The sequence below is a fragment of the Mus caroli genome, unplaced genomic scaffold (assembly GCF_978045245.1).
Source record: "Mus caroli unplaced genomic scaffold, Mus_caroli_1 scaffold_7, whole genome shotgun sequence".
Taxonomy (NCBI): Eukaryota; Metazoa; Chordata; class Mammalia; order Rodentia; family Muridae; genus Mus; species Mus caroli.
The window spans coordinates 100,255,032-100,279,546 of NW_028227262.1; the positions used below are offsets into that span (position 1 = coordinate 100,255,032).

The 24,515-nt window shown below is 46.2% G+C and overlaps 1 protein-coding gene across 2 annotated transcripts; it reads right to left on the minus strand.

Moving 5' to 3' along the window:
• Nucleotides 1–10,305: 10,305 nt before the first annotated feature.
• On the minus strand, nucleotides 10,306–24,059 carry LOC110296626 (amine oxidase copper containing 1). 2 transcript variants are annotated; one of them, XM_021165332.2, is made up of 5 exons: nucleotides 24,024–24,059; nucleotides 12,701–14,274; nucleotides 11,587–11,872; nucleotides 11,146–11,278; nucleotides 10,306–10,915 (listed from the first exon to the last, which is right to left on the minus strand). In XM_021165332.2, exons 2-5 carry the CDS (start codon nucleotides 14,268–14,270, stop codon nucleotides 10,649–10,651), a joined length of 2,256 nt encoding a protein of 751 aa, XP_021020991.1. In that variant the 5' UTR covers nucleotides 14,271–14,274; nucleotides 24,024–24,059; the 3' UTR covers nucleotides 10,306–10,648. The 2 variants fall into 2 exon arrangements, with proteins under 2 accessions (XP_021020991.1, XP_029334289.1); XM_029478429.2 differs by having other exon boundaries at nucleotides 23,860–24,050.
• Between the last annotated feature and the right edge of the window lie 456 nt (nucleotides 24,060–24,515).

A 24,515-nucleotide genomic window follows, 5' to 3' on the forward strand; every position in this document is an offset into this window, starting at 1 on the left:
TTATTAACTAAATTGAAGGCACAAATAACCTTTTCCCCTCCCGGGCCGATAGTATAGTGGGGAATAGAATAGCCTCAGACTTTAGCACTATCTCTGCAACTGGGAGAAGAATACCGGATTTATCAAAGCAAGTCAAAACCCCCTGAGGGGCTACAGGATTGGCTTGATCAATTTCCCCAGGCATGGGCTGAGACGGGGGGCGGGGGGGGGGAATGGGAATGGCAAGACAAGTTCCCCCGGTAGTGATCGAGCTCAAGTCGGGAGCTACTCCCATTGGTGTTCGGCAGTACCCTATGAGCAAAGAAGCACGAGAGGGTATACGTCCTAATATCACCAGATTACTTCAGCAGGGAATCCTAGTTCCCTGGAAATCCCCTTGGAATACCCCACTGCTCCCAGTGAAGAAGCCAGGAACAAATGACTACCGCCCAGTCCAAGACCTTAGAGAAGTAAACAAAAGAGTACAAGACATCCATCCCATGATGCCCAACCCTTATAGCCTGCTTAGCATATTGCCACCTGAGCGAACTTGGTACACTGTTTTAGATCTTAAAGATGCTTTCTTCTGTCTAAGATTGCATTCCAATAGCCAGCCACTGTTCGCCTTTGAGTGGTGAGATCCAGAGAGTGGAAGGACAAGACAACTCACCTGGACAAGGCTGCCCCAAGGGTTCAAAAATTTGCCCACCCTGTTTGATGAAGCCTTACACCGGGACTTGGCCTCTTTTCGAGTTAATAATTCACAAGTGACTCTTGTGCAACATGCTGATGACCTCTTGCTAGCTGCAGGGACACGCAAAGAGTGCGAACTGGGAACTCAGAATCTCCTGGTTGAGTTAGGTGAGTTGGGATATCGAGCCTCAGCTAAGAAGGTGCAGCTATGCAGGACCCAGGTGACCTATCTGGGATACATCCTGAAAGATGGACAACAATGGCTGACTGATGCCAGAAAACAAACAGTGATGTGGATTCTGACTCCAACCACTCCCCGTCAGGTAAGAGAGTTCCTGGGAACAGCAGGATTCTGCAGACTGTGGGTACCGGGATTTGCCACCCTAGCAGCCCCTTTGTACCCCCTAACGAAAGAAAAAGGGAAATTTACTTGGACCCAAGACAGTCAGTCGGCTTTTGAAACTCTGAAAAAGGCTTTGCTTCAGGCCCCGGCCTTAGCACTGCCAGATTTAAATAAGCCGTTCACCCTATACATCGATGAAAGGAACGGAATAGACCGAGGGGTCCTCACTCAGACTCTGGGTCCCTGGAAGTGTCCCATCGCTTATCTATCAAAGAAACTGGATCCTGTGGCTAGCAGATGGCCTTCTTGCCTGTGTGCAATAGCAGCTACAGCGATGATGGTAAAGGATGCTGATAAATTAACCATGGGCCAAAATGTCACTGTGGTGGCTCCACACTCCCTCGAGAGCATTATCAGGCAGCTGCCAGACCGTTGGATGACCAACGCTCGAATGACTCACTATCAGAGCTTGCTCCTCACTGAGCGAGTGACTTTTGCCCCTCCTACCATTCTCAACCCTGCCACCTTGCTACCCGAAATTGACGAGACTCCAGTGCACAACTGTGAAGAAATATTGGCAGAAGAAACTGGAACTCAACCAGACCTCACAGATCAGCCATGGCTGGGAGCAGCAACCTGGTTCACCTACGGGAGTAGCTTTATGGTGGAAGGTAAGCGCAGAGCAGGGGCAGTGGTAGTGGATGGAAAATCTGTTATATGGTCCAGCAGTTTGCCCAAAGGAACGTCAGCTCAAAAAGCTGAACTTATCGCTCTAACACAAGCTTTGAGACTAGCAGAGGTCAAGGCTATCAACATCTACACAGATCGCCGATATGCTTTTGCCACGGCTCATGTCCATGGGGCAATCTACAGACAGTGTGACCTGTTAACCTCCGCAGGGAGAGACATCAAAAACAGAGAAGAGATTCTCAGCCTGCTAGAGGCTGTCCACCTGCCTCTCAAGGTGGTGATCATCCACTGCCCAGGACATCAAAAAGGAACTGGACCAATAGAGAGAGGAAACCAAATGGCAGACCAAGTGGCTAAGGAGATGGCCCAGGGGCCAATGACTCTGGTAATCAAAAATGTGCCCCAGATGGTTGAAGGGAGGACAGAAAAGAGTTCTCACAGAAGAAGAGGGGCTAAAATATTTAGCTGACATTCACCGCCTGACTCACTTAGGAGCTAAAAAGATGATAAAGCTGGTCAGTAGGTCCCCTTATCACATCCCTGGGCTACAACAGGATGCAGAGGGCTTAGTGAGAAACTGTTGAGCCTGCGCGCTCACCAATGCTGGATCCAGTAGGGTCTATGGTGGGAAATGCCTAAGGGGAGTTAGACCGGGGACCTACTGGGAAGTTGACTTTACAGAGGTAAAGCCAGCCCGATATGGAAATAAATATCTGTTAGTCTTTATAGATACCTTTTCAGGGTGGGTTGAAGCGTTCCCCACCAAGAAAGAAACAGCTACCATAGTAGCCAAGGAGATACTTGAAGAAATTCTTCCTTGCTTTGGAGTACCCAGGTAATCAGGTCAGACAATGGGCCTGCCTTCATCTCTCAGGTAAGCCAGGGATTGGCCAGACAGCTGGGGACAAATTGGAAATTACATTGTGCTTACAGACCCCAAAGTTCAAGACAGGTAGAAAGGATGAATAGAACCCTAAAAGAAACCTTGACCAAATTAACATTAGAGTCCGGCGGGAACGATTGGACAGCCCTTCTCCCTTGTGCTTTATTCTGGGTCCGGAACACCCCCATAGCCCTAGGTCTAATACCTTTTGAATTATTATATGGGGTACCCCAGTCCATCTATATGACTGTAGAAAGTAAGACTTGCCCAGACATTTCCTTTGTTCCTTCTACTCGCCTTTTGGCCTATCTCAAGGCTCTTGAAACAGTGAGGAAAGAAGTCTGGGAACAATTAAAAGAAACCTATGTCGCTGGTGATACTCAGGTGCTGCACCAGTTTGAAGTGGGAGATGCTGTCCTGGTGAGGAGACATTGAGTAGGGAACTTCGAGCCACGGTGGAAAGGACCCTGCCTGGTGCTGCTGACAACACCCACTGCCGTTAAAGTAGAAGGAATACCCGCCTGGGTTCATGCATCCTATGTCAAGAAGGCTCCCCAAGAGGCTGATCCAGATGAGTGGACCCTGGAAAGGACTACTAATCCTCTTAAGCTGTGCCTGCTGCGCAGGGGTGACCCTGCCAGACTTTAACCCTCACACTCCAATTCAGCAGACTTGGGAGGTGCTAAATGAAGAAGGAAACATTGTATGGACAGCCACCGCAGTGCACCCTCCCCCCCCCCCCTGGACTTGGTGGCCTGATCTCACACCTGACATCTGTAAGTTAGCAGCAGGATCTCTTACCTGGGACCTCCCCTGAAGAGTGGTGTGTCCCGAGTGGGATAGGGAGCATGTATGGATGTTTGGGGCAGTTCTACCGAGCTAATCTTAGAGCTGCAGAATTCTATGTTTGCCCTGGTCAGGGTCAGAGCAGAAGGCTTCGACAGGAGTGTGGAGGGGCATCAAGTTTTTTTTTTTTTTTGTGGTAAATGGGGATGTGAAACAACAGGAGATGCCTACTGGAACCCTTACTCTGCCTGGGACCTAATCATGGTAAAACGGGATAGTGACCATGATGGGCCAAACCAAAGAGAAAGGGACCCCTCTAAGTATCCAGAGAACGGGTGTGCTCTTAAAAACAGCCCCCAGGACCATGCAAAGGTAAATACTGCAACCCCCTACTTATAAAATTCACCAAGAAAGGGAGACAAGATCGTCAGAGTTGGCTTAAGGGAAATAGGTGGGGTTGGCGAGTATATGCTCCATCAAGAGACCCTGGGTTCATTTTAAAGATCAGACTGACAGTGGGAGACCCAGTAGTGGCACCCATAGGGCACAACACGGTCCTTCTGGAACAGGGCCCCCCAGCCAAATCCAAACCCCCGACTCAAATGCCCGCCCAGCCCACGGGCCCCTCTTATACTGCCACTCTCACTCCCATCGCCGCCTTACAAAACCCTCTGACTGTGGCCCCAACAAACCCTTCGACAGGTCAGAGAATGTTTAACTCAGTGAGAGGAGCCTTCTATGCCCTCAATAGAACAAATCCAGATGCTACTGAGGACTGTTGGCTATGCTTGTCCTTGGGCCCCCCTTATTATGAAGGAATTGCCTTTAATGGAGATTTCAATAAAACTAGCAGCCATACATCCTGCTCATGGGGGACAGGGCAGAAACTGACCCTGACCGAGGTACCGGCAAGAAACCCAGGTCTCTGTATAGGTACTCCCCCTCCTACCCACAGACATTTGTGTGGCCGAATTCAGTCTGTATCCAAAACAGAAACTAATTATTACCTTGTGCCATCTCTGATTGGCTGGTGGGCCTGTAACTCAGGACTTACCCCCTGTGTATCAACTAAGGTTTTTGAATCTTCCCATGATTTCTGTGTTATGATCCAACTGTTATCTCATGTGTATTATCATTCTGCATCTAGTCTAGAAGAAATATATGCTGGTACAAGATTTAAGAGAGAACCTGTTACTTTGACCTAAGCCACCTTTTTGGGCATTGGGATGGCAGTAGGAGTGGGGACGGGAGTATCGGCCTTAATCGAAGGAAGACAAGGGACCCAGTCCTTAAGAGATGCTGTTAACGAGGATCTAGAGATGTTAGAAAAATCTATTGATGCGTTAGAAAAGTCTTTGTCCTCACTATCAGAAGTAGTACTACAAAGCAGAAGGGGCCTCGATCTGCTCTTCCTAAAGGAGGGAGGACTGTGAGCAGCCCTAAAAGAAGAATGCTGTTTTTATGCAGATCACACTGGGATAGTCAGGGATTCTATGCAAAAGCTGAGAGAAAGCGAGAATGAGAGGCCCAACAGGGATGGTTAGAGTCGTGGTATTCTTGGTCACCGTGGACAACATCTTTATTTTCTGCCCTAGCTGGACCAGTTATTATCATATGTTTAATTTTGATCTTTGGTCCCTGCATAATAAATAGGGGAATGGCTTTTATCCAGAGTAGGAAAGATGCAGTCAAACTCCTGGTTTTACAATGACAATATCAACTTATAATTCAGATAGAAGAAGAATTAGGAGACACAGGTTTTTAAAATTCTAGGATTAGAATTATTTAGTAGAAGAAGAGAGGAATGAAGAAAAATGAGATTTTGTATCTTGTGATTCATATAACAGAGTTGTCTAGGAACCTGCGGCCCTGGCCTGGGGCCGAGAACAAAGCAGAACAGGCCCAGGCATGCCAGGGCAGGGCTGTTGTTAAGGCATTCCTAAGAACAGCTTGATTGTAAAGATGGAGAGGTATGCAAGGACAAGCAGGGCTATATTGTCTGAGTCAACACCATCTGGCCGGAACCTCCCCTCAATCTCAGGACAAGCAGGGCTATCTTGTCTGAGTCAACACCATCTGGCCGGAACCTCCCCTCTGTCTATTACCCCTTGGTACCCGGTAAAGTCACACACCAACTGGGTGTTATGTGAACAAAGATAAACCCCAAGCCCACTGGAACAAAGTCCTGATGCCTTTTTGTTAGCATGTAATCTTTCTGTTAATGTTTGAATGAGCCAATCCCGTACCTTTGTCAAAATTCCTTGCACCCCTAACCCTTTGCTTCTTTAAAAACCCCTAACTTCCGACCCTCAAGGTCGACTCCCCTGCCTCCTGTGTGAGGTACGTGTCGGCCCAGAGCTCTGCCACTAAAGCCTCGTGCGTCTTGCATCAAGAAGGATTCTTGTGTTTGTGGGTGCATCCTGTCCCTGGACTAGAGTAGGAGTCCCATTATCTGGGGTCCTACAGGAGCAGCACTACAATGAGATGCACTAAGTTCTTGGCCAATGTTGACATCCAGTTTCTTCTGGTTCATCAGAAAGGTGCACACTGACCCCAGCTTGTGGGCACCCATGGATGAGAATACCTTGACCTTTTCATCCAGGTCCACATGGGCACTCTGCTACTACTGTTTGCATCACCAGGATGCCAGTTGCCCAGCCCAGTCCCAGACTCCTGCATGCCAATCCCATGGCTCTGGATTGCAGCAGAGGAGAGACAACTTAGGCACTTTATGTTCCAAGCTAGCCTATCAGGTGAGCTTCCTCCTAGAAGCCAGAGCTGTGACCTGTGGGTTTCCGTTCACCTCTACTGCTGCTCAGGCCCCTGTGTGTATATCTATTTCCTTCCTTACCTACAAATGTCTTATGGTATGTCTTATGTAGATAAATTCTTATGATTTCCCATTTTCTTGGTTTATCATTTGCAGAAGATTCATTGTCGAATTGACCACGAGTCAAAGCAGCCCAAGGCTTTGTGCTAAAGGAATCAAAGTGTTTATGTCCTGGAGAGGCAGAGGGCTATGATGACAGGAAAACTACCTTTAGTTTAATAAATTACTATTTGGGGAATGCATTTTGAACTTTAGCATAAATATTAAAAATGCGGGGTCTGGGGTCAAGCTGCTTGGGTTGAAGTCCTGGGAAATCACAGGACTAAGGACTACCTATGTGGTCCTGGGCACCTTTAAATTCTCTAGGCTTTCATTGTGACAACTGCGAAAGCAGCAGGGTGTGCATCCTGAAGGCTGGGGAGGTTAGAAAGCTCACAGTAGTGTAAAGCCTGAGACAATATCAGCTTTCCAGGAACACGAGGAATGTTGGTCTTTAAAGTAATGGTGTCGATGCAGCCTAGACCCCAGTTCATCAGGGGTCCTGACCACTGCAGACTTCTTGGACTTAGTTAAGTTGTGAAGCAGGAACGGGAGAATTCTGCCCTGCTCAACCTTCTCTGGCTTCCCAATTGGGTAAGCAAGTCTGGGTCCCTTGACTGTGAAAACTGTAGGAGTTAGGTCATCCCGGGTAGTGAGTTAGGAAGACATCCTCTTTCGTTTACTTTTTAGGGAAGACATGGCCAGTGTTTTTGCAGCCCAATTCTATCCCTAAGCCACCAGTAATATGTGCAGGGCAGGTTTGCTTGTAATGGGGGCAGACCTTTGTGACAATCATTCTGTCGATCTTTGTATTTGGGTGTAGTTATGCCTGATACACTCTGCTCCATGCAGATTCCATAAGAAGCCTCATATGTACAATGCTTGTACATATGCTGGTGATGTCACTATCACAGGCCCTGGTTTCTCCATAGCCTAACCAGCGGAAGCCCTTCCTTATGATATTCTCTCAGGGTAGCTACTTTATGCCTGTCTCTGATACAAGAGAGCTATAAAATTCCACTCAAGGTCCCTCTGGGTCTCTAGCTGCATCCTTCACTCCTGTAGGCAGGATGAAGTCCAGAGGCCTGGCTTACTCTTTTGGCCTGTGAACTGGTAGAAGGATTCTGAGAAGTCTTTTCTGTTATAGGTGGTTAACTGCCTCAGATTCTTCAGATTGCAATCCCTGTGGAGGAACCTATAGAAAATTCCCTTTTCTTTCTCAGAGAGGTATAGAGAGGCTCAGAGATCTATGTTGCTTCATGTTCTCTACCAGCAGGGGGCACTGGACTTGGGTGATTTTTCAACTAAAAAATGGTTTGCAATGAATTACAAAGGGCAAGCTACAACAAAACCAGCCTGCCGGTGCAATACTGGCACAAAACCATGGGAGGAACCAACGACTTCCGATTGGATTCAAGACTCATTCTGCAAGTTGGAATTCACATTGAACACCATTATCAGGGCCAAGAGTCTGTGGTTAAACAGGTCATAGGACCTAGGGACAAACTACTAGTATTATTCTGCTAAATGTGGATAGTACTAAATTGACTTATTGTAGTTTTCATAGATAGATAGGTTCATAGAAAGATAAATAAATGATAGATAGATAGGTGTAAAAATATACATATGGACCCCATATAATATATAGAAAACAGAACAAGAAAGGACTGAATGTAGGTAATAAACTAATGAAAGATGATGTAAAGCTAATTGCTTTTGTAGTTCTAGCTCTGTAATGTACCTTTTGTTCTTTGGTAGTGGATAAGTTCATAAAATGTATTTGATAGTGAAAGTACAAAATCTAATGTGAAGCTCCAAACTTCTGTTCTGAATGGCTACTGTATGGTCTAGAAGCTCACTGAACTGTGTGGTCTCTGGATCCAGTTAATTTTGGTGTGTGATATTTTGCAACATTTTAAAATAATAAAGTTTAAAATAAACACACATTAAATGGAGTTATGCCACACAGAGTGACCGTGTTTGTCAGAAGGATGATAGGTTCTTATTTACAAGGCATGTTTTTGATCAGAGGAATCCAGGAGACGCTTCCCACTACTGGAAGGTATTGTTGAAGACAACATGCCCTTTGGACACAGGGCTGGGAGGGACTGAGCTAGAGCTGGCCTGGAAGTCTCACCTCTAAGGTCCGGCTTCCATAGTATTAGAAGGTCCTATGCAAGCTGCCAAGGAAGAAAAGCAATGAACAGCCCCACCTAGTTGAGATGCCTGTGAACCACAGCAATGACAGCCATTACAAGACATTCCCAACACTTTTATCTTGGGGGTAGTCAACACCTGTCTAGTTAGACCTTATGCCCACTCAATAGGAGGGAATCCACACCTGGTACTGTAAACTATTATGACTGGAGAGGTCACAGGCCCTAGAGGAGAATGCATGTCTCTTCTTTCCTAAACCAATATGAATTCTAATTGACTTCTAAGCCAACAGTTCTCAACCATGGGTTGCAACCATCAGAAAATACATATTTCTGATGGTCTTAGGAACCCCAAACCATAAATTTCTTTTTGTTGATACTTCATAACTGTAATTTGCTACTGAGCAGAGCCTCAGTTCCTAAGAACACTGGAAATACATGTTTCCTGATGGCCACTAGCCACCAGTTGAGAACCGCTGTTTGTCCTTATACCCACAGAGAAGTGTGGCTCTCAGCCCTCACTAGGTAAGCATAGTGACAAAGTGTCATCTATGGCTAAAATTGTGGAAGAAACACTTTAACTTTTAACTTTCTTTAAAAGATCTATGTATTTATGTATGTATGTGAGTACATTGTTGCTGTCTTCAGACACACCAGAAGATGGCATCAGATCCCACTCCAGATGATTGTGAGCAACCAGGTGGTTGGTGGAAATTGAACTCAGGACCTCTGGAAAAGCAGTCAGTGCTCTTAACCACTGAGCCATCCATCCAGCTCCTGAAAATTTTTAACTTTTTATGAGTAATATATTTACATCATTTCCACCATTCTCCCTTCCCCTTTGTAACCTTCTCATATGTCCTCCACCACACTTGCTCCAAATTCATGACCTCCTCTTATTATTATTGTCACAGTCAGACAGACAGACACACCTGCTAAGCCCATTTTGTGTTGTTTATATGTACATGTGTGTAGGGCTGACCATTTGGGATTTAACAACCTGTCAGGGAGATTTTTTTTTTTTCATGAAGAAAACTGACTCCCCCTCTCTCAGCAGCCACTAATCCCCTGTAACGCTGCATCAACTGATAGGGTCTCATCGTTCTTCCTTGGCCTCACTCACATTGCACTGGGCTCATCCTTATGCAGGTCTTGTTTAGGCCTTATTGTTGAGATTTCAGGTTCAGTTTCTTGGCCATGTCTAGAGACCATTTCACAGCAGAGGTTTCCTGGCTTCCAACTCTTATGGCCTTCTGCTGTGATTTTCCCTGGGTCGTAGGTGTTGTCTGCTCTGCAACCATTAGCTACCCAATGCTCCTTGGTGGAATGTTGGTGGAACCACAAAATTTTGTTTTTAGATTTAGATTCATAGCACAATTGAGCCGAAGGCATAGAGAGTAGCCTGTATCACCTGAGCTGTCACAAACCTCCCCCATGATTATGGTCCATGTGTGACTGCTTTTCTTTCTGTGTGTCTGGGTCTGTCTGTCTGTGTCTGTCTGTCTGTCTCTCTGTCTGCCTCTCTCATTCTCTCTCTCTCTCTCTCTCTCTCTCTCACACACACACACACACACACACACAAATGCACCTGCAGGGCAGGAGTGGGAGGCATTGTTCTCAGGGCCTGATTGCCCTCTGGTTTTTATGGCCCTGTTATCTTTTGAGCTCTTTTGAAAATGTTCTTCTAAGCCATGTACAGCCCTTTTCCTTTATAACGAAGAGAAGGTTGATCTGGTTTAGCAGCCCATTGGCATGGGCTGTCCCTGGGCTTTTTACAGACAAAACTGCAACAAATCAACGTGTGTGTGTGTGTGTGTGTGTGTGTGTGTGTGTGTGTGTGTGTGTGTGTTTAAAAGGAGATCATGGGATAAACTCCAGATCATAGACCAGTGACTAAAGGGCAAAGGTCATTTTATTAGATTTTCACATGAGTTTCCTTATTCCTGCCCATCGTTGAGGTGAGACAATTTCCCCCAAAGTCTCCTCACAGGAAGATAAAATCCTCAAATGTTTTAACCACCACCCCCATAACCCACCTGAAGAGAATTCTGTGATCTTCCTTTGCATTGGTCATGGAAGTATTTGGCAGGTATGGTAATAAAACAGGAGTAGAGCCAGCCCTTGCATGCTGCTAAAAAGCAGCCTGCAGGATAGAAACAGAAGTTTTGTTTGTTTGTTTGTTTGTGTGTTTGATTTTCCAGTGTTTGTGAGAATATGGGGACATGCTGCAGAGGCTGGGGTCAGACCCATCACACAGGCTTGTAGGTCCCATTGTAGCTGAAAGGAGGAGACACCAAGCAGTCCCTGTTCTCAGGGATCCAGCGCTGAACATGGTTGAGACCGTTGTTCTGGGGCCACACTATCACAGTGTCTCTAGATGCCAGGGATGGATCCTCTGGGAAGAAGTTGAATGGCCGGATCAAGAAGCCCACAGAATTTCCAGGTGTTGCTGTGTTGGGGACATCCTCTGAGTGAGGGATGTGCAGGAAGCCTACTGTCACCCAGGCCACCAGATCCTATGGGTGAGACAAAGGCTTTAGTGGGCAGGGCAGTGATGGGTACCAACCATCCAAGGGCACTTGGGCTTGGCTTTAAAGATGTCTTTACAAAACTTCCCAAGATGCTCTCAGTTCCATTGGAGAGGTGGGTGGATCTATCATGACCCTAACCTTAACATACACTAGAAAAGCCATAATTCTAAGACCACAGGGCCTGAGGTGGGCAGGGGTGGGGATGGGATCAGTACCTCATTTTCAATGTTCTCGTTGTTCCGAAGGAACTCCTCAAAGACCACAGGGGGATCCCAGGGGTCATTCTGGTTGTAGAGGCTGCTGCTGTAGCGCTCAGATTCCCGATACTTTGTCACAGCCAAGGGATACCTGCAGACAAGAGAAGCCAGGTGTCTCTGGGCACCGGGGCTGCCTTTGGATCCCTTCCAGGGAGCACCTTTGGGGTCAAAGATGGTGAAGTTGTCACCTCTACAGATGATGATTATGATTGTCTCCTGGGAGTCTTCAAGAATGACTGTCAGCACTCAAGGGCCAAGAGTTTTGTGAGCACCACCCCTCCCTCCCCAAGTGCAGAAGAGTACACACCTGCAAACACACACATGCTCAGAGCCTGGAGAAACAAAGCACACACAGGCACACACAATCACTGAAGGTAGCCCCTGCAATGGTCTCCTCACCTGGCCCAAGTGACAGCCCGCTCCTCCTGCCAACCTGGTGGTAGCACCTGCTCAGCCATAGAGTGGATCTGCAGGCGGTAGCTCCGCCTGTGGCCCCAACGGTTCTTTTGGGGGCTGCTAAAGAGCAGGTACTTGGGCAGAGTCTGTCCAAAGCGGAATGCAGCCTGGTGCTCGTGGGAGTACTGGGTCTGCTCAAGTGTGGGCTGGACCAGGGAGTGACTTGGGCTCCAGGGATTGGTGATGTTTTCCAGCTTTGTCTTCAGTGTCTGGAAGCTGTTCTTGGTGCCTGTGGGTCGTGGGGTGGGGGGAGGTCACAAGAGGAAACGGAGGGTGAGACTCAAATATTGGAACAGAGACCTTTCTGTTTGTTAGATGTCTATACTAGACCACACCCAGCAGTGAAGAAGATACATTGTTGACAGCTGGCACTGGCTCAGTGATATGGTGATGGCAGTCACAAAGGAAAAGAAACCAGGGGAGGTGGAGGCCAGTTCTCAGGTCAGCCATGGCATGTGGTACATGCACGTGATACATTGCAGATCTCTGGAGAGCTGTGCTCTGAAACATTTTCTGTGGTCTGAACCATGGCACAGGGGCATGGTTTGTACATGCTCATGTTTGTACAACCCCAAGGACCGTCAGTATACTAAGAGTCTGAAATTAAGTGAGGCCCAATGGGTGGAAGCCATTTATCTGGCCTGGGGGAGGGGTATTACTCTGCTATCACCAGATATCTGACACCAGATATCAAATCCCCGATGTCATTCTGTGCTGACATCATTAATCCATGAAACACACTAAGCAACCTCAGAAGGCGCTGAGCTCCATTTCAAAGTACTAGGTTTCAGAATCTACCTGGACACTTACCCCTTCCTCACTCCATATATACCAACCTACTGAACCCAAGGCAATAAGAGATGCACACTCCACATACAGGGTAACCCTCAGATACTTGCCCATGCCTCAGGGACACCTGCTGCTTCATATTGCTAGGAAGCAGACAGAAAGAATAACACCAATGTGACTCAGACAGCCTCAAACCATCCCCTGTGGAGTGAGCCTATTAATGAGAAGCAGCTGAGTGACTGAGAGAGAGTCTGGTAGTGAATGGTACCTGCCACGTCCAGGTCAACACGGTAGTGCACCAGGTGGGTGTGGATGTTGCCAAGCATGTGGGTTTGTAAGCGAGTGCCATGGCGCAGTCCCTCAGGGGTGTAGAAGGTTGCGTGGACATATCCAGTGGCATGCATCTTGGTCTCCATCACACCATTAGGGTAGAAGATGAAATCCCAGATATAGTCATAATTATAGACTGTCGATGTCGTCCGCAGCACCAGCACATATCCTTTCAAACCGGCATAGAAGTTGAAGCCACCTTTAAAGTTTGAGTCAAAGTGGCGCCTAAGGGGTACCCCTGTGGGCATCTCAAAGAGGCACAGAGCGCGTGGATAAAGGACAGGGCCATCGCTGTCATAATAGTGGAAAGCATCCAGGAAAGTAGCAGTCTCTGGACAGTCAATACCAGGGGCCAGCTCGTGAGTGACACTGCCCAGGCCCCAACCAACATCAATATACTTAGTCTGCATGCCTGCAGGTGTGTGTCCTCCATATAGTGCCACAGCCTCCTGCACACTGACCTCATAGGCAACACGCTCACCTCCAAAGAGTACATTAAAGATCTGCAGCCCAGAAGAGGATCTTAGCCGGTAAGAGAAGCTCCAGCCTCCGTAGAGCACAGCATTGCCCTTTAGCTTATATCTGGGGCCACTGGGCTGGACAACGTGGGGGCCTGCAACAGTGACTGGAGTGTGGAATTCCCCCCGGGGCTTGTAGGACGAGAAGAGTGGTGGCTGCTCTGTGGCACCCGGCAGTGGGTCCTCGAGAACCACTGCCTCCACTTCTCCAACTGCATATTTCTGAGCCAGTTCCTCTGGGCTGTTGTAGAACTTGCCGTTATACCAGAGCTGTTCCACTCTCCAGTCCTGGACATCTGTGCTGCTGTGATCTACAAGGATCTCCAGCCCTGTGGGATGCAGGAAGAAGCCTTCCACATAGCGCTGCACGATAAGCCAGCTTCTACGCTGACCAGACTCCACACCACGCGGCGCCACATCCGTAAAAGTCAAGCACCGGTCATCGCAGCCTAGGAATGAGAAGCCAGTGGTGTCAAGGAAAAACTGGTGCAGAGGCATGGTGGCTCTGTTCAGCATGTGGTAGAGGAGGTCATACTCTGCTGTGGAGATGGGTCTCGATGACCAGGATAGATGGTGCCCTGGCCGGGGGGACAGTGCTTGAACATAGCAGGGCCGTGGCAGGGGCCCCACAGCAAACTCAGTGACATTGGGGTGATCCTGGGCACCGAAGAAGATGATGGCCCTGGCTTCCCGGACAGGGATTTTTCTTCCTTCATCCAAAAATTTCAGCACATGCTTCTTTTTGGGCAGTAGCATCTCAATGAGAAACACGGAGTTCTTGGCCAAAGTCAGATTCTTGGATGGCTCCAGCCCCAGCTCCTTCCTGTTCATCAGAAAGCGGTGCACAGCCTTTATCTCGTGGGGGCTCAGGTCTGCAAATATCCTTGCTTTGTCATGAGGAGTCGTCATAGCAGATGCTGTGTCTGCCGTCTGTAGAAGTAATATGACAGCTGCCCAGCCGAAGGCCAGACTCATCTGTGCCAGCCTCATGGCTCTGGAAGACAGCAGAGGGGAGGAGAGGACTTGAGTATAACCCTCAACTGACTGAGCGCCTCACAGAAGCTTTCCCCTCAGCCCTAGCATGTCCCCGCCACTGGCTGTCCCCTGTGATTCACACAGAAGGCAGGGATGGGGTCTGTGGGTCCTCCTCACTCATTGTTCCTGACGCTCTCTGGTCCTCTGTTCATGCTTCCGCTGGCTTCTCTTCTCTTCTGTCTACCTCTTATACTCCTGCTGACTTTCTTATCTGCACACATTCCCATGTTTGGGCCTTTCTGGTAGCTTATTTCAAAAGAGGAATGTTTTCCTCAACCAGGGACATGAGTCACGGCAGCTCAGCAGACCAAGAACTGAACCCCAAATGCTACAAAGCCTTGCATCCTGGTGGAACAGAGGATTAGGCTCATTGCAAAAGAACCCCCTTTTATGAAGTTGTTTGGAGGGGTATGTGTGTTTGTGTATCTGTGTAAGGGTGCGTGTATATGTGCGTGTGCTATGCCATGTATCAATACATGCATAGGGGAGAAGTCAAATTCCAGCGCTCTTCTCTTCACTCCTCACTTTTTTTTTTTCCTGTAAGGCAAATTCTCTGAAAACCACCGACTTCACTAGGCTTGCCAGCTCATACAAGCTCCAGGGCTTCCCTGTCTCTGCCCTGGGCCACAGCTGCTGACATTTCATGTGGGTTTTGGGATTAAACGCAGGTTCCTGCACTTGCAGGGCAAGTTCTATCATCTGAGCCATCTCTCCCACAATAAAGGACCCTTTCAGGGCCGCTTTTAAAGACGTAGTGTAGATGTTCAAAGTGCAGGCCCTTGGGTTTGTCTTGGGTTCGAATCCTGGTAAATGGCATCATAAGGACAACTTGTATGATCTTGGCTATCTTGCTTCAACTCCCCCCAGGTCTCAACTGTGCAATGGACATGAAAACAGCACCATGCTCCACACTAAGCTTGTCCCCCAAAGCAAATCAGATGTTACATTAAAAGTCCAGAACAAATCTGGGCCCCCAGGAACACCCGAGGTGCTCTTTTCCTTTAAACTGAGCCCTTGGTGATGCAGTCTGGACCACAGCACACTGAGGGTGGTGGACACCGCAGACCACATCGGAAGCATAGGCACAACCCTGCCCACTTTCTCCGGCCCCTCACTGTCGTATGTGCATAGTGGCTCCTTGGCCGTCAAAGGCTACAGGAGCTCCCTAGTCAGGTCATCCCAGGCAGCAAGTCAGAAATAAGCCATTCCTCTTTCCTCTGTGGGGTGGACAGAGTCAGGATCTTTACCCCCAACCTTGTCCCCAAGTCACAGGAAAATATTGTGTATGCATGCAAGGCAGGGTCTCTGGGATTCTAGGAGTCTTAAATGTCCATCTCTCTGAACTCCCTTGTACCTAGAGATGAAGCTGTCAGGCCCTGTTACATGCAAAGTTCCCAAAGCCATGCGTGTTGGCTTTTGTCATTGTTATGAGCTTTGATCTTGCCAGATTCTAACCTGACCTTGCTACCTCTGGGCCTCAGTGGGAAGCCCCTCCCAGTGGTATTTCTCAACAGAGGAGCTGCTTTATGTCTTCCACCCACACCAGGAGGTTCAGGCAGAACTTGGAGTCTTACTTAGACATTCCACTGGCCCTCTAACTGGACTGCTCAGTCCTAGACTTCAGTTTTGAGAGTGTTTTTAGTTTCGTAGGTACCTTGGTCAAGAAGTGTAGAGCACTATCCCTCGTCCCCTGTCCTCTACCCCTTCTCCCAGTCTCCTCTGCTATCAGCACCCACCAGAGTGTTTCATGTATAACAACTGAGTTGCAGCAACACCCCATTAATGTCCAGGATCCTGATGTGTAATGACAGGCACCCACCACTGTAACCTCCCCCCACCCCCAGCCTGAAACCTGTTTGCTCAGGTTTCACTGTTAGCAAGAAGAGAGCATGGGGTGGAGCCTGCCCCCTATCGTTCTGCCACTCCCACTGCTGCTGCCAGCGGTCTAGCTGTTGCGGAGCCAAACACGTGATTACCTGAAACTGGACTCCAGGATGATTTGGTGGGAATGGGCCCCTTCCCCCTTCTTCGTAACCTGGTGCACTGAATTGTAAAATTGAGCTTTGATCAGAACCTGGTTTGTCTTAGCTCTGTTCTTTCTCTCATCTGTCTAGTTCCTTTTCTTTCAGCTCGAGTCTGCCATCTCAGCTTTACCCCATTCCTTGCGAGCCGCTGGATGACACGCAACAGTTTGGTGCCTGAACAGGGACCTGAAGAATGGCAGAAGGATGCTGAGAGAACGCTGTCCGTGTGGAGCTCCACGGGAAAAGCAAATGGTCTTCATATCGGCACCGGAGCAACAAACAGGTACATATGCTAGCGCTAGCTTAAAATTTCATTTTTTAAAGTGTTGCTGAGGGTGCGGTAGGATATGAACTAAGCTTGAATTGGCACTAACCCAACTCTAGTTCTGCTTTGGTCAGCAGCGTATTAATCGGAACTAGAAACTGGAATCAGGCGGTTGTCCCCAGCTTTTAGGAGCTGTTTCAGGCGAGAGAAGGTATGGTTTAAAGTTATGGATCAGGTGGTCGTCTGTAGTTTTCAAGAGCTGTTTCAGGCCAGAGGAGTAGGGCTTGAAGTACAACTGGTAAGAAATTTTTTAGATAGGATAGATAGCTGTTGCCCATGGTTCAAGGAAGAAGAAACAGTAGATTGCAGAACCTGGGAGAAAGTTGGTGAAGCCTTGAAAATCACTCAGGCAGATAATTTCACCTTAGGCCTCTGGGCACACATAAATGATGCTATCAAAGATGCTACCTCTCCGGGGTTAGATTGTACCCAGGCAGAGCTTGTAAAATCTCAGGAAGAGCACCTATCAGAGAGGGCCTTCTCAGAAAAGGATCCTCTTAACTCTAAAATTGATAAATGTGGAAACTCTGATGATGAACTAATTTCTAACAAAAATCACTCAGATAGAGGAGCTGCCCATTATTTGATGAGAATTGGCTTTCTTGCAAGTCTCCAGCTCCACCTATGGTCCCCACCTCGGGAGGTACTACTCATAGGGACACATGACTAAGCAAATTAGAGTTTGAAATTAGGCTTCAGAAGTTGACTAATGAGCTTCGGGAGCTAAAAAGAATGTCAGAAGTGGGGAAGAGTAACTCTTCTAAAGTTCACCAGGTGCCGCTAGAAAGAGCTGTGAGTCAGGCTCGTGGGAGAGGACCGAATACGTCTAATACGCTAGCCTGTCCTGTGGTCAAAGTAGTTGATCAGCAAGATACTAGGGTCAGACATTACCCGACTTTGGATTTCAAGTTGATAAAAGAGTTAAAAATGGCAATTGTGCAATATGGCCCTTCAGCCCCATTTACTCAAGCATTACTGGGTACAGTCGTGGAGTCACACTTAACCCCCCCCTCCTAGATTGGAAGATTCTTTGTAAGGCTACCCTGTCAGGAGGAGATTTTTTGCTTTGGTATTCTGAATGGTGAGACACCAGTAAGAAAACTGCCCCTTTAAATGCTCAGGCTGGTAACTTAGACTGGGATAGCAACATGCTCTTAGGAGAGGGTCCATATGAGGGACAGAAAAATCAGATTGATTTTCCCGTTACAGTGTACACACAGATCGCAGCGGCTGTGCACCGTGCTTGAGGACTGTTGCTGGTTAAAGGAGATAGTGGTAGAAGTTTAACTAGCATTTGGCAGAGTTTTGATGAGCCTTACCAAAACTTTGTGGACAGGCTTTTGATTTAAGCTAGTAGAATCCTTGGAAAGTCGGACACGGGAAGTCCTTTTGTTATGCAATTGACTTATGAAAATGCTAACGCAATGTGCTGAGCTGCGATTCAGCCGCATAAGGGACAGACAGATTTGGCGGGATATGTCCATCTTTTCAAAGACATCGGGCCCTCTTGTGCAATTTCGCAGGGGACCCACGTACAAGCTATGTTCTCGCAGAAATGAGGGAATAATGCATGTTTTAAATGTAAAAGTTTGGATCATTTTAAAAGTAATTATCCTAAGAACAAAGGTGCTGAAAATGGGCAAGCAAGCCATGCCCCAGGAATTTGTCCCCAATGCAAGAAGGGCCACCATTGGGCCAGGGAGTGCAAGTCTAAGCCAGGCGTTCTGAGCCACCTGGTGCCGGGAAATAAGGAAAGGGGTCAGCCCCAGACCCCGACTTACTGGAGAAACAACAGCTTATGGGGCTATAAATCTGATGCCCAGCCAAAAAGATCAGATTTTAAGCTTGTCAGGTCAAACCCAAGAAATACAAGACTGGACCTCTATTCCACCATCCACACAGTATTAACCCCAAAAATGGGAGTCCAAACTCTGCCTAGCGGTCTTTGGACCGCTACCTGTAGAAACCTGTGGCTTTCTTTTAGGACGAAGCAGTTCTATTGTAAAAGGCCTGCAGATTTTTCCAGGTGTTATAAATAATAATTATGAGGGAGAAATTAAAATCATAGCTGCTTCCCCTCATGGTGTTATAACTGGACCCGCTAGTCAGAGAATTGCTCAACTTACTTTGATTTCTTTATGTCAGTCACCATATAGATTCTTTAAAAGTGAGAGAGGACAAAGTAGCTTTGACTTCTCTGGTGTAAATTGGGTTCAATCCATTACTAATCAGAGACCTAACCTTAAATTGACATTTGATAGAAAAAGCTTTAAAGGATTAATAGATACTGGGGACGATGTAACGATTATAAGAGGGCAGGGCTGGCCCTCAAACTGGCCCTTGACTGATTCCTTAACTCACCTTCAAGAAATTGGGTATGCTAGTAACCCAAAACGTAGTTCCAAATTGCTAACCTGGAGAGATGGGGATAGAAAATCAGGAAAAATTCAGCCGAATGTAATGTCAAATTTGCCTCTAACTCTGTGGGGAAGAGATCTGTTGTCACAAATGGGCGTTATAATGTACAGTTCTAATGAGATGGTGACTAAGCAGACATTCAGGCAGGGACCCCTGCCTGGTCATGGACTAAAAAAGAAGGGACAGGGAATTAAGACTTTTGAGGATCCTAAACCTCACTCTAACACAAGAGGTTTAAAGTATTTTCAGTAGCGGCCACTATCTATCTTCAGCGTCCCATGCCGAAAAAAATCCAATGGCGTAATGATATTCCAGTGTGGGTGGATCAGTGGTTTTTACCTAAAGAAAAAATAGAGGCCACTTCTTTGCTAGTGCAGGAGCAGTTAGAAGCTGGACATTTGGTGGAGTCTCATTCTCCTTGGAATACACCAATTTTCATTATCAACAAGAAATCAGGTAAATGGAGACTATTACAAGATTTAAGAAAAGTTAATGAAACTATGGTACCTATGGGAACTTTACAACCGGGGCTTCCCTCCCCAGTAGCCATTCCTAAGGGATATTATAAGATTGTTATAGATCTAAAAGATTGTTTCTTTACCATCCCTTTGCATCCAAAGTATTGTGAAAGATTTGCTTTTAGTGTTCCTTCTGTAAATTTTAAGAAACCTATAAAAAGATATCAATAGACAATTCTCCCGCAGGGGATGGCTAATAGTCCTACCTTATGTCAAAAGTTTGTGGCACAAGCCATTCAACCTGTGAGACAACAATGGCCAAAGATTTACATCATTCATTTCACAGATGATGTTTTGATGGTGAAAAAAGACCCCCAGGATTTGCTTTTGTGCTATAGAGACTTACAAAAATCCTTAGCTGATAAGGGATTGCAAATAGCTTCTGAAAAGATACAAACTCAGGATCCTTATAATTATTTGGGTTTTAGACTCACTGATCAAGCTGTTTTTCCCTAGAAGATTGTTATTTGTAGAGATAACTTAAGGACCTTGAATGATTTTCAAAAATTGTTAGGTGATATTAATTGGCTTTGCCCGTATTTAAAGCTTACTACAGGGGAGTTGAAACCTTTATTTGATATTCTTAAAGGGAGTTCTGATCCTACTTCCCCTAGATCCCCAACCTCAGAAGGATTGCTGGCCTTACAGCTAGTGGAAAAAGCTATTGAAGAGCAATTTGTCACTTATATAGATTACTCCTTGCTGTTGCATCTGTTAATTTTTAATAAGACTCATGTGCCTACGGGACTGCTATGGCAAAAATTCCCTTTAATGTGGATACATTCGAGGATTTCTCCTAAGCGTAATATCTTGCCATATCATGAAGCAGTGGCACAGATGATTATAACTAGAAGAAAGCAGGCATTAACTTATTTCGGCAAAGAGCCAGATATTATTGTTCAGCCTTACAGCGTAAGTCAGGACACTTGGCTAAAACAACATAGTACAGATTGGTTGCTTGCACAAATAGGGTTTAACGGAACTATAGACAGCCACTACCCCCAAGATAGGTTGATAAAATTTTTAAATATGCATGATGTGATATTTCCTAAAATGACTTCCTTACAGCCTTTATATAATGCTCTATTGATTTTTACTAATGGCTCCTCTAAAGGGTGAGCTAGATATCTTATTAATAATCAACAAGTTATCATAGAGACTCCTGGCCTTCGGCTCAGTTAGCCGAATTAACAGCAGTACTGAAGGTCTTTCAGTCTGTACATGAGGCTTTTAATATCTTTACTGACAGTTTATATGTTGTGCAATCAGTACCCTTATTGGAGACCTGTGGTACGTTTAACTTTAATACACCGTCAAGATCCTTATTTTCAAAATTGCAAAACATTCTTGCCGGAAAAAATCCGTTTTATATTGGCCATATACGATCTCACTCTGGTCTTCCTAGACCTTTAGCTAACGGCAAGAATTGCATTGACAGAGCTCTAATAGGAGAAGCCTTAATTTCGGATCCTGTTGCTTTGGCCAAATGTGATCATGAAAAGTTTCATCTCTCTAGCCATACCTTAAGGCTCTGACATAAGATCACTAAGGAGCAAGCGAGAATGATTGTAAAACAATGTCCTAAATGTATTACATTATCTCCAGTGCCACATTTAGGAGTCAATCCTAGAGATCTTATGCCTAATCATATTTGGCAAATGGATAGAACCCATTATGTGAAATTTGAAAAATTAAAATATATACATGTTTGTATCGATACTTGTTCAGGATTTCTTTTTGCTTCTCTACATGCAAGAGAGGCTTCTAAAAATGTAATTGATCATTGCCTACAAGCATTTAATGCCATGGAATTGCTAAACTTATTAAGACAGATAACAGGCCATCCTATTCTAGTAAAAATTTTATTTCATTCTGTAAGGAATTCGGTATCAAACATAAAACTGGAATTCCTTATAACCTCATGGGACAAGAAATAGTTAAACATCCTCATCACACCTTAAAAATTGGCTTTTTAAGACAAAACAGGGGCAGTTATATCCCCCAAGGTCACCAAAGGCACATCTTGCCTTTGCTTTATTTGTTCTAAATTTTTTGCAAACTGATATTAAAGGTCAGTCTACAACAGATTGCCACTGGCATCCAGTTACTGCTAATTCTTATGCATTGGTAAAATGGAAGGACCCACTAACTAACAAATGGAAGGGTCCAGATCCGGTTCTAATCTGGGGAAGGGGCTCGGTCTGTGTTTTTTCACGAGAAGAAGATGGAGTGCCATGGCTGCCCAAGAGATTAATTCGTCAGCTGAACACAGATCCTAAATCTTCTTGTAAGTATCACTCTGAGGGCTAAAAATTCCTCTTTTGCCTAAAAATCAGTTGGAAATACAGGCTCCCAGAAAAGCTGTTTTCTTGCAACTCTCAAAGCCAGGTCCCCCACAGGAGGCAGGAGACTGAGCTTGAGCCTTCCTAATTTGCAACTGAGTAAAGCACCTGGACTTCCCCAAAAGCAGCTTTGCATTGTTACTTTCTCATTGTCTGGATCTCAGTTTTTCAAGCAGGTCAATCAACATCCTCCATCCTTACAGCAGCAGGCATGCATCCCTGCCCCCAAGAGCATACAGGTGGCAGCTACTATTTTCATTCTAAAGACATTCCAGCACAGTATTGTGGCTTTCGGTCTGATTTGTGATTAGGTTTGCTACTAGAGCTAGAAAGGTGAAAATTTCAAATATTTAAAAAAAAATGGTTTTTATTCTGATAGATGGGCTTAGTCCCTTAGCTGGTCTCTGGTTTTCCACCCTTGCTGTTTTTGCAAGGTCCCCTTACTTCCTCAGGCTGTGGAAATAACAGAGATGAGGAGAGTGACCTCCACCTAGAGCCACAAATTGTGGTGTTACTAGTGACATAATTCTTGTTGAGGCCTTGCTAAATCTGAGGTTGACAATTCTCCCTTGGAAGCTGTATAGTACTCAAAAACTGTGCATGCTGATTCATAATAATACAAATACACTATGGACACTAGTGTGGATGCAAAAAATTTCACTGCAGGGGAAGGTCCAACTTGATCATTTCTGGGTCCCCTGAGAGATACACCCAATTTAGATAGAGGTTGGTATCTAGTTCCAGTTACAACCAAGAATATCTTTCTAAGACTCTGTCTCCCCTCCCCAAAAGATACCAAGAGCCATGATTGTGGGTCATGACAGCACCCACGGGAAAAATCGGATCAATATCCCCCCAGCCATGGTTAAAGCCCACTCATCCAAGGATGAGAAAATCATTTGATCACCTCAGTTAACTGTGGCCTTAATTAAGCTTAATTCATAGTGGTGAGAGAGGTTGGAGACCTTACCGTGAGAAGGGCAAGCCCTTCACAGCCTCCCACCCTAACAAGCCAAATGGCCTTGTACTATGGAGCCAGTCGTCACCCCCTCCTCTCTGTTCCCTGCCTGTTATCCAAGGCTGTGGAGGAAAATCCACGTACTCTTCTTCAGTGTTATCATAATAAAGTGCCTTTCAAATTTGTACAGTCAGTCTTCGACAGTGTTCCAACATCCTAGAAAGACCGTGTAGCTGACTACTTGGTATTCAGTAAAAGTTCAACTAGGAAGTTACCTAATCAGTAACTAATTAATATTATAAAAGATGGAGCCAACAGCTCAGGGCTAGTCTGCTAGATGCTTATTTACTAGGACAGAAAGGACAGTCTTATCCAGATACGGTTTACCATAAGAAAAGTTAGGAAATCCCACAGAGACAGGTTTCTTCATTAGGCCCTAAGAATTCAGGCAGAACTATAGAGCATAAATAAATTTTATCCCTCAGCCCATCCTTTTATTTTTTTATATTAACAACAGGGAGGAGACGTAGACGACATGCAACACACCACCACGGTGTTAGGTAATAATAGTCTGTTGTCCTTACTCCCAAATTCTCCCAGCACTTCATATTCCTCTCCCACCCCAACCCCCACCAACCACTTATCTTTACTAGCTTTTCAGTAGGTGGGGCTGGAATATTAATGTAAGTATTGTGTGTTCCTAGTGTTTTCCTGCCCTCTATGCCCGGCTTCCCTCTTTATAATCTCTTATCTCCAAATGTGTTTCTGCTTTAGCCAGTAGGAAGGCAATGCTGCAGACATTTAGAATCCTCTCTTGTGAAGTCACATGGGCAGTGTGGAGGAGAAAATTTCGGCAGAGCCATAGAGGCAAAGGGAGGACTTGGTAGCCACTGATTGACCCTTCCAGTTCCCAATGCAGGGAATGCCAGCCACCCTCTCACAGGGCCCTCTTCTCTCACCCTGGAGTTGCCTGTGATGGCCTTCTGAAGCTCCTTCGAGGCTCTTGAGCTTCCTGGATCTCCTTCTTCTCTGTCATCCTGCCCCCTACTCCTCACACTGTTCCCTGTCACCTCACTTTTGCTCCTTCCCCTGACTACCTGTTTGGTGTTCCATCAGAACCCACCTGTGTGCTCTGCTTCGTCGCTCCCCAGCTCCCAGACTTTGTTCCTGGCCACTGACACTGTAAGTCTTCTTGAAGATACTGAACCCCGCCCCACAGGGAGGGGCAGGGTGAGATATGGGTCAACCTAGCTGGGGACCTATAGCCCATGGGGATCCTCCCTGGACAGGTACTAGGGTGCTGCTGGCTGAGGTACAAGTGCCCTTGGACCATTTCCCTGTAATTTCCCCTTTAATAGTTGGTGGCAGAAGATACTTGCATAGGTTATAAGTGCCGGAAAGAGTCACATACAGCTACATAGAGTCACATACAGTCATGTACATTCAGATACCTCACACACACCAATGTGAACTTGAAATGGATCAAAACCTAAATATAAAGTCAGGAGCATAAACTATTAGAAGAAGGCAGAGAGTAAATCTTAATTCTTGGTTTGATATGGGAGCCTTAGCAATGACCCCAAAGCACAAAAACCTGGTGGATATAACGGATATG

What these genes read in the sequence shown, in the direction of transcription:
- LOC110296626 (XM_029478429.2), bottom strand. Translation starts at nt 23,936, where the DNA reads ATGACAGAGAAGAAGGAGATCCAGGAAGCTCAAGAGCCTCGAAGGAGC. An exon ending in CCATCACAGGCAACTCCAGG is followed by an intron (nt 14,275 to 23,859) that starts GTGAGAGAAGAG and finishes GCTGTCTTCCAG; the next exon opens with AGCCATGAGGCTGGCACAGA. An exon ending in TGTTGACCTGGACGTGGCAG is followed by an intron (nt 11,873 to 12,700) that starts GTACCATTCACT and finishes CACGACCCACAG; the next exon opens with GCACCAAGAACAGCTTCCAG.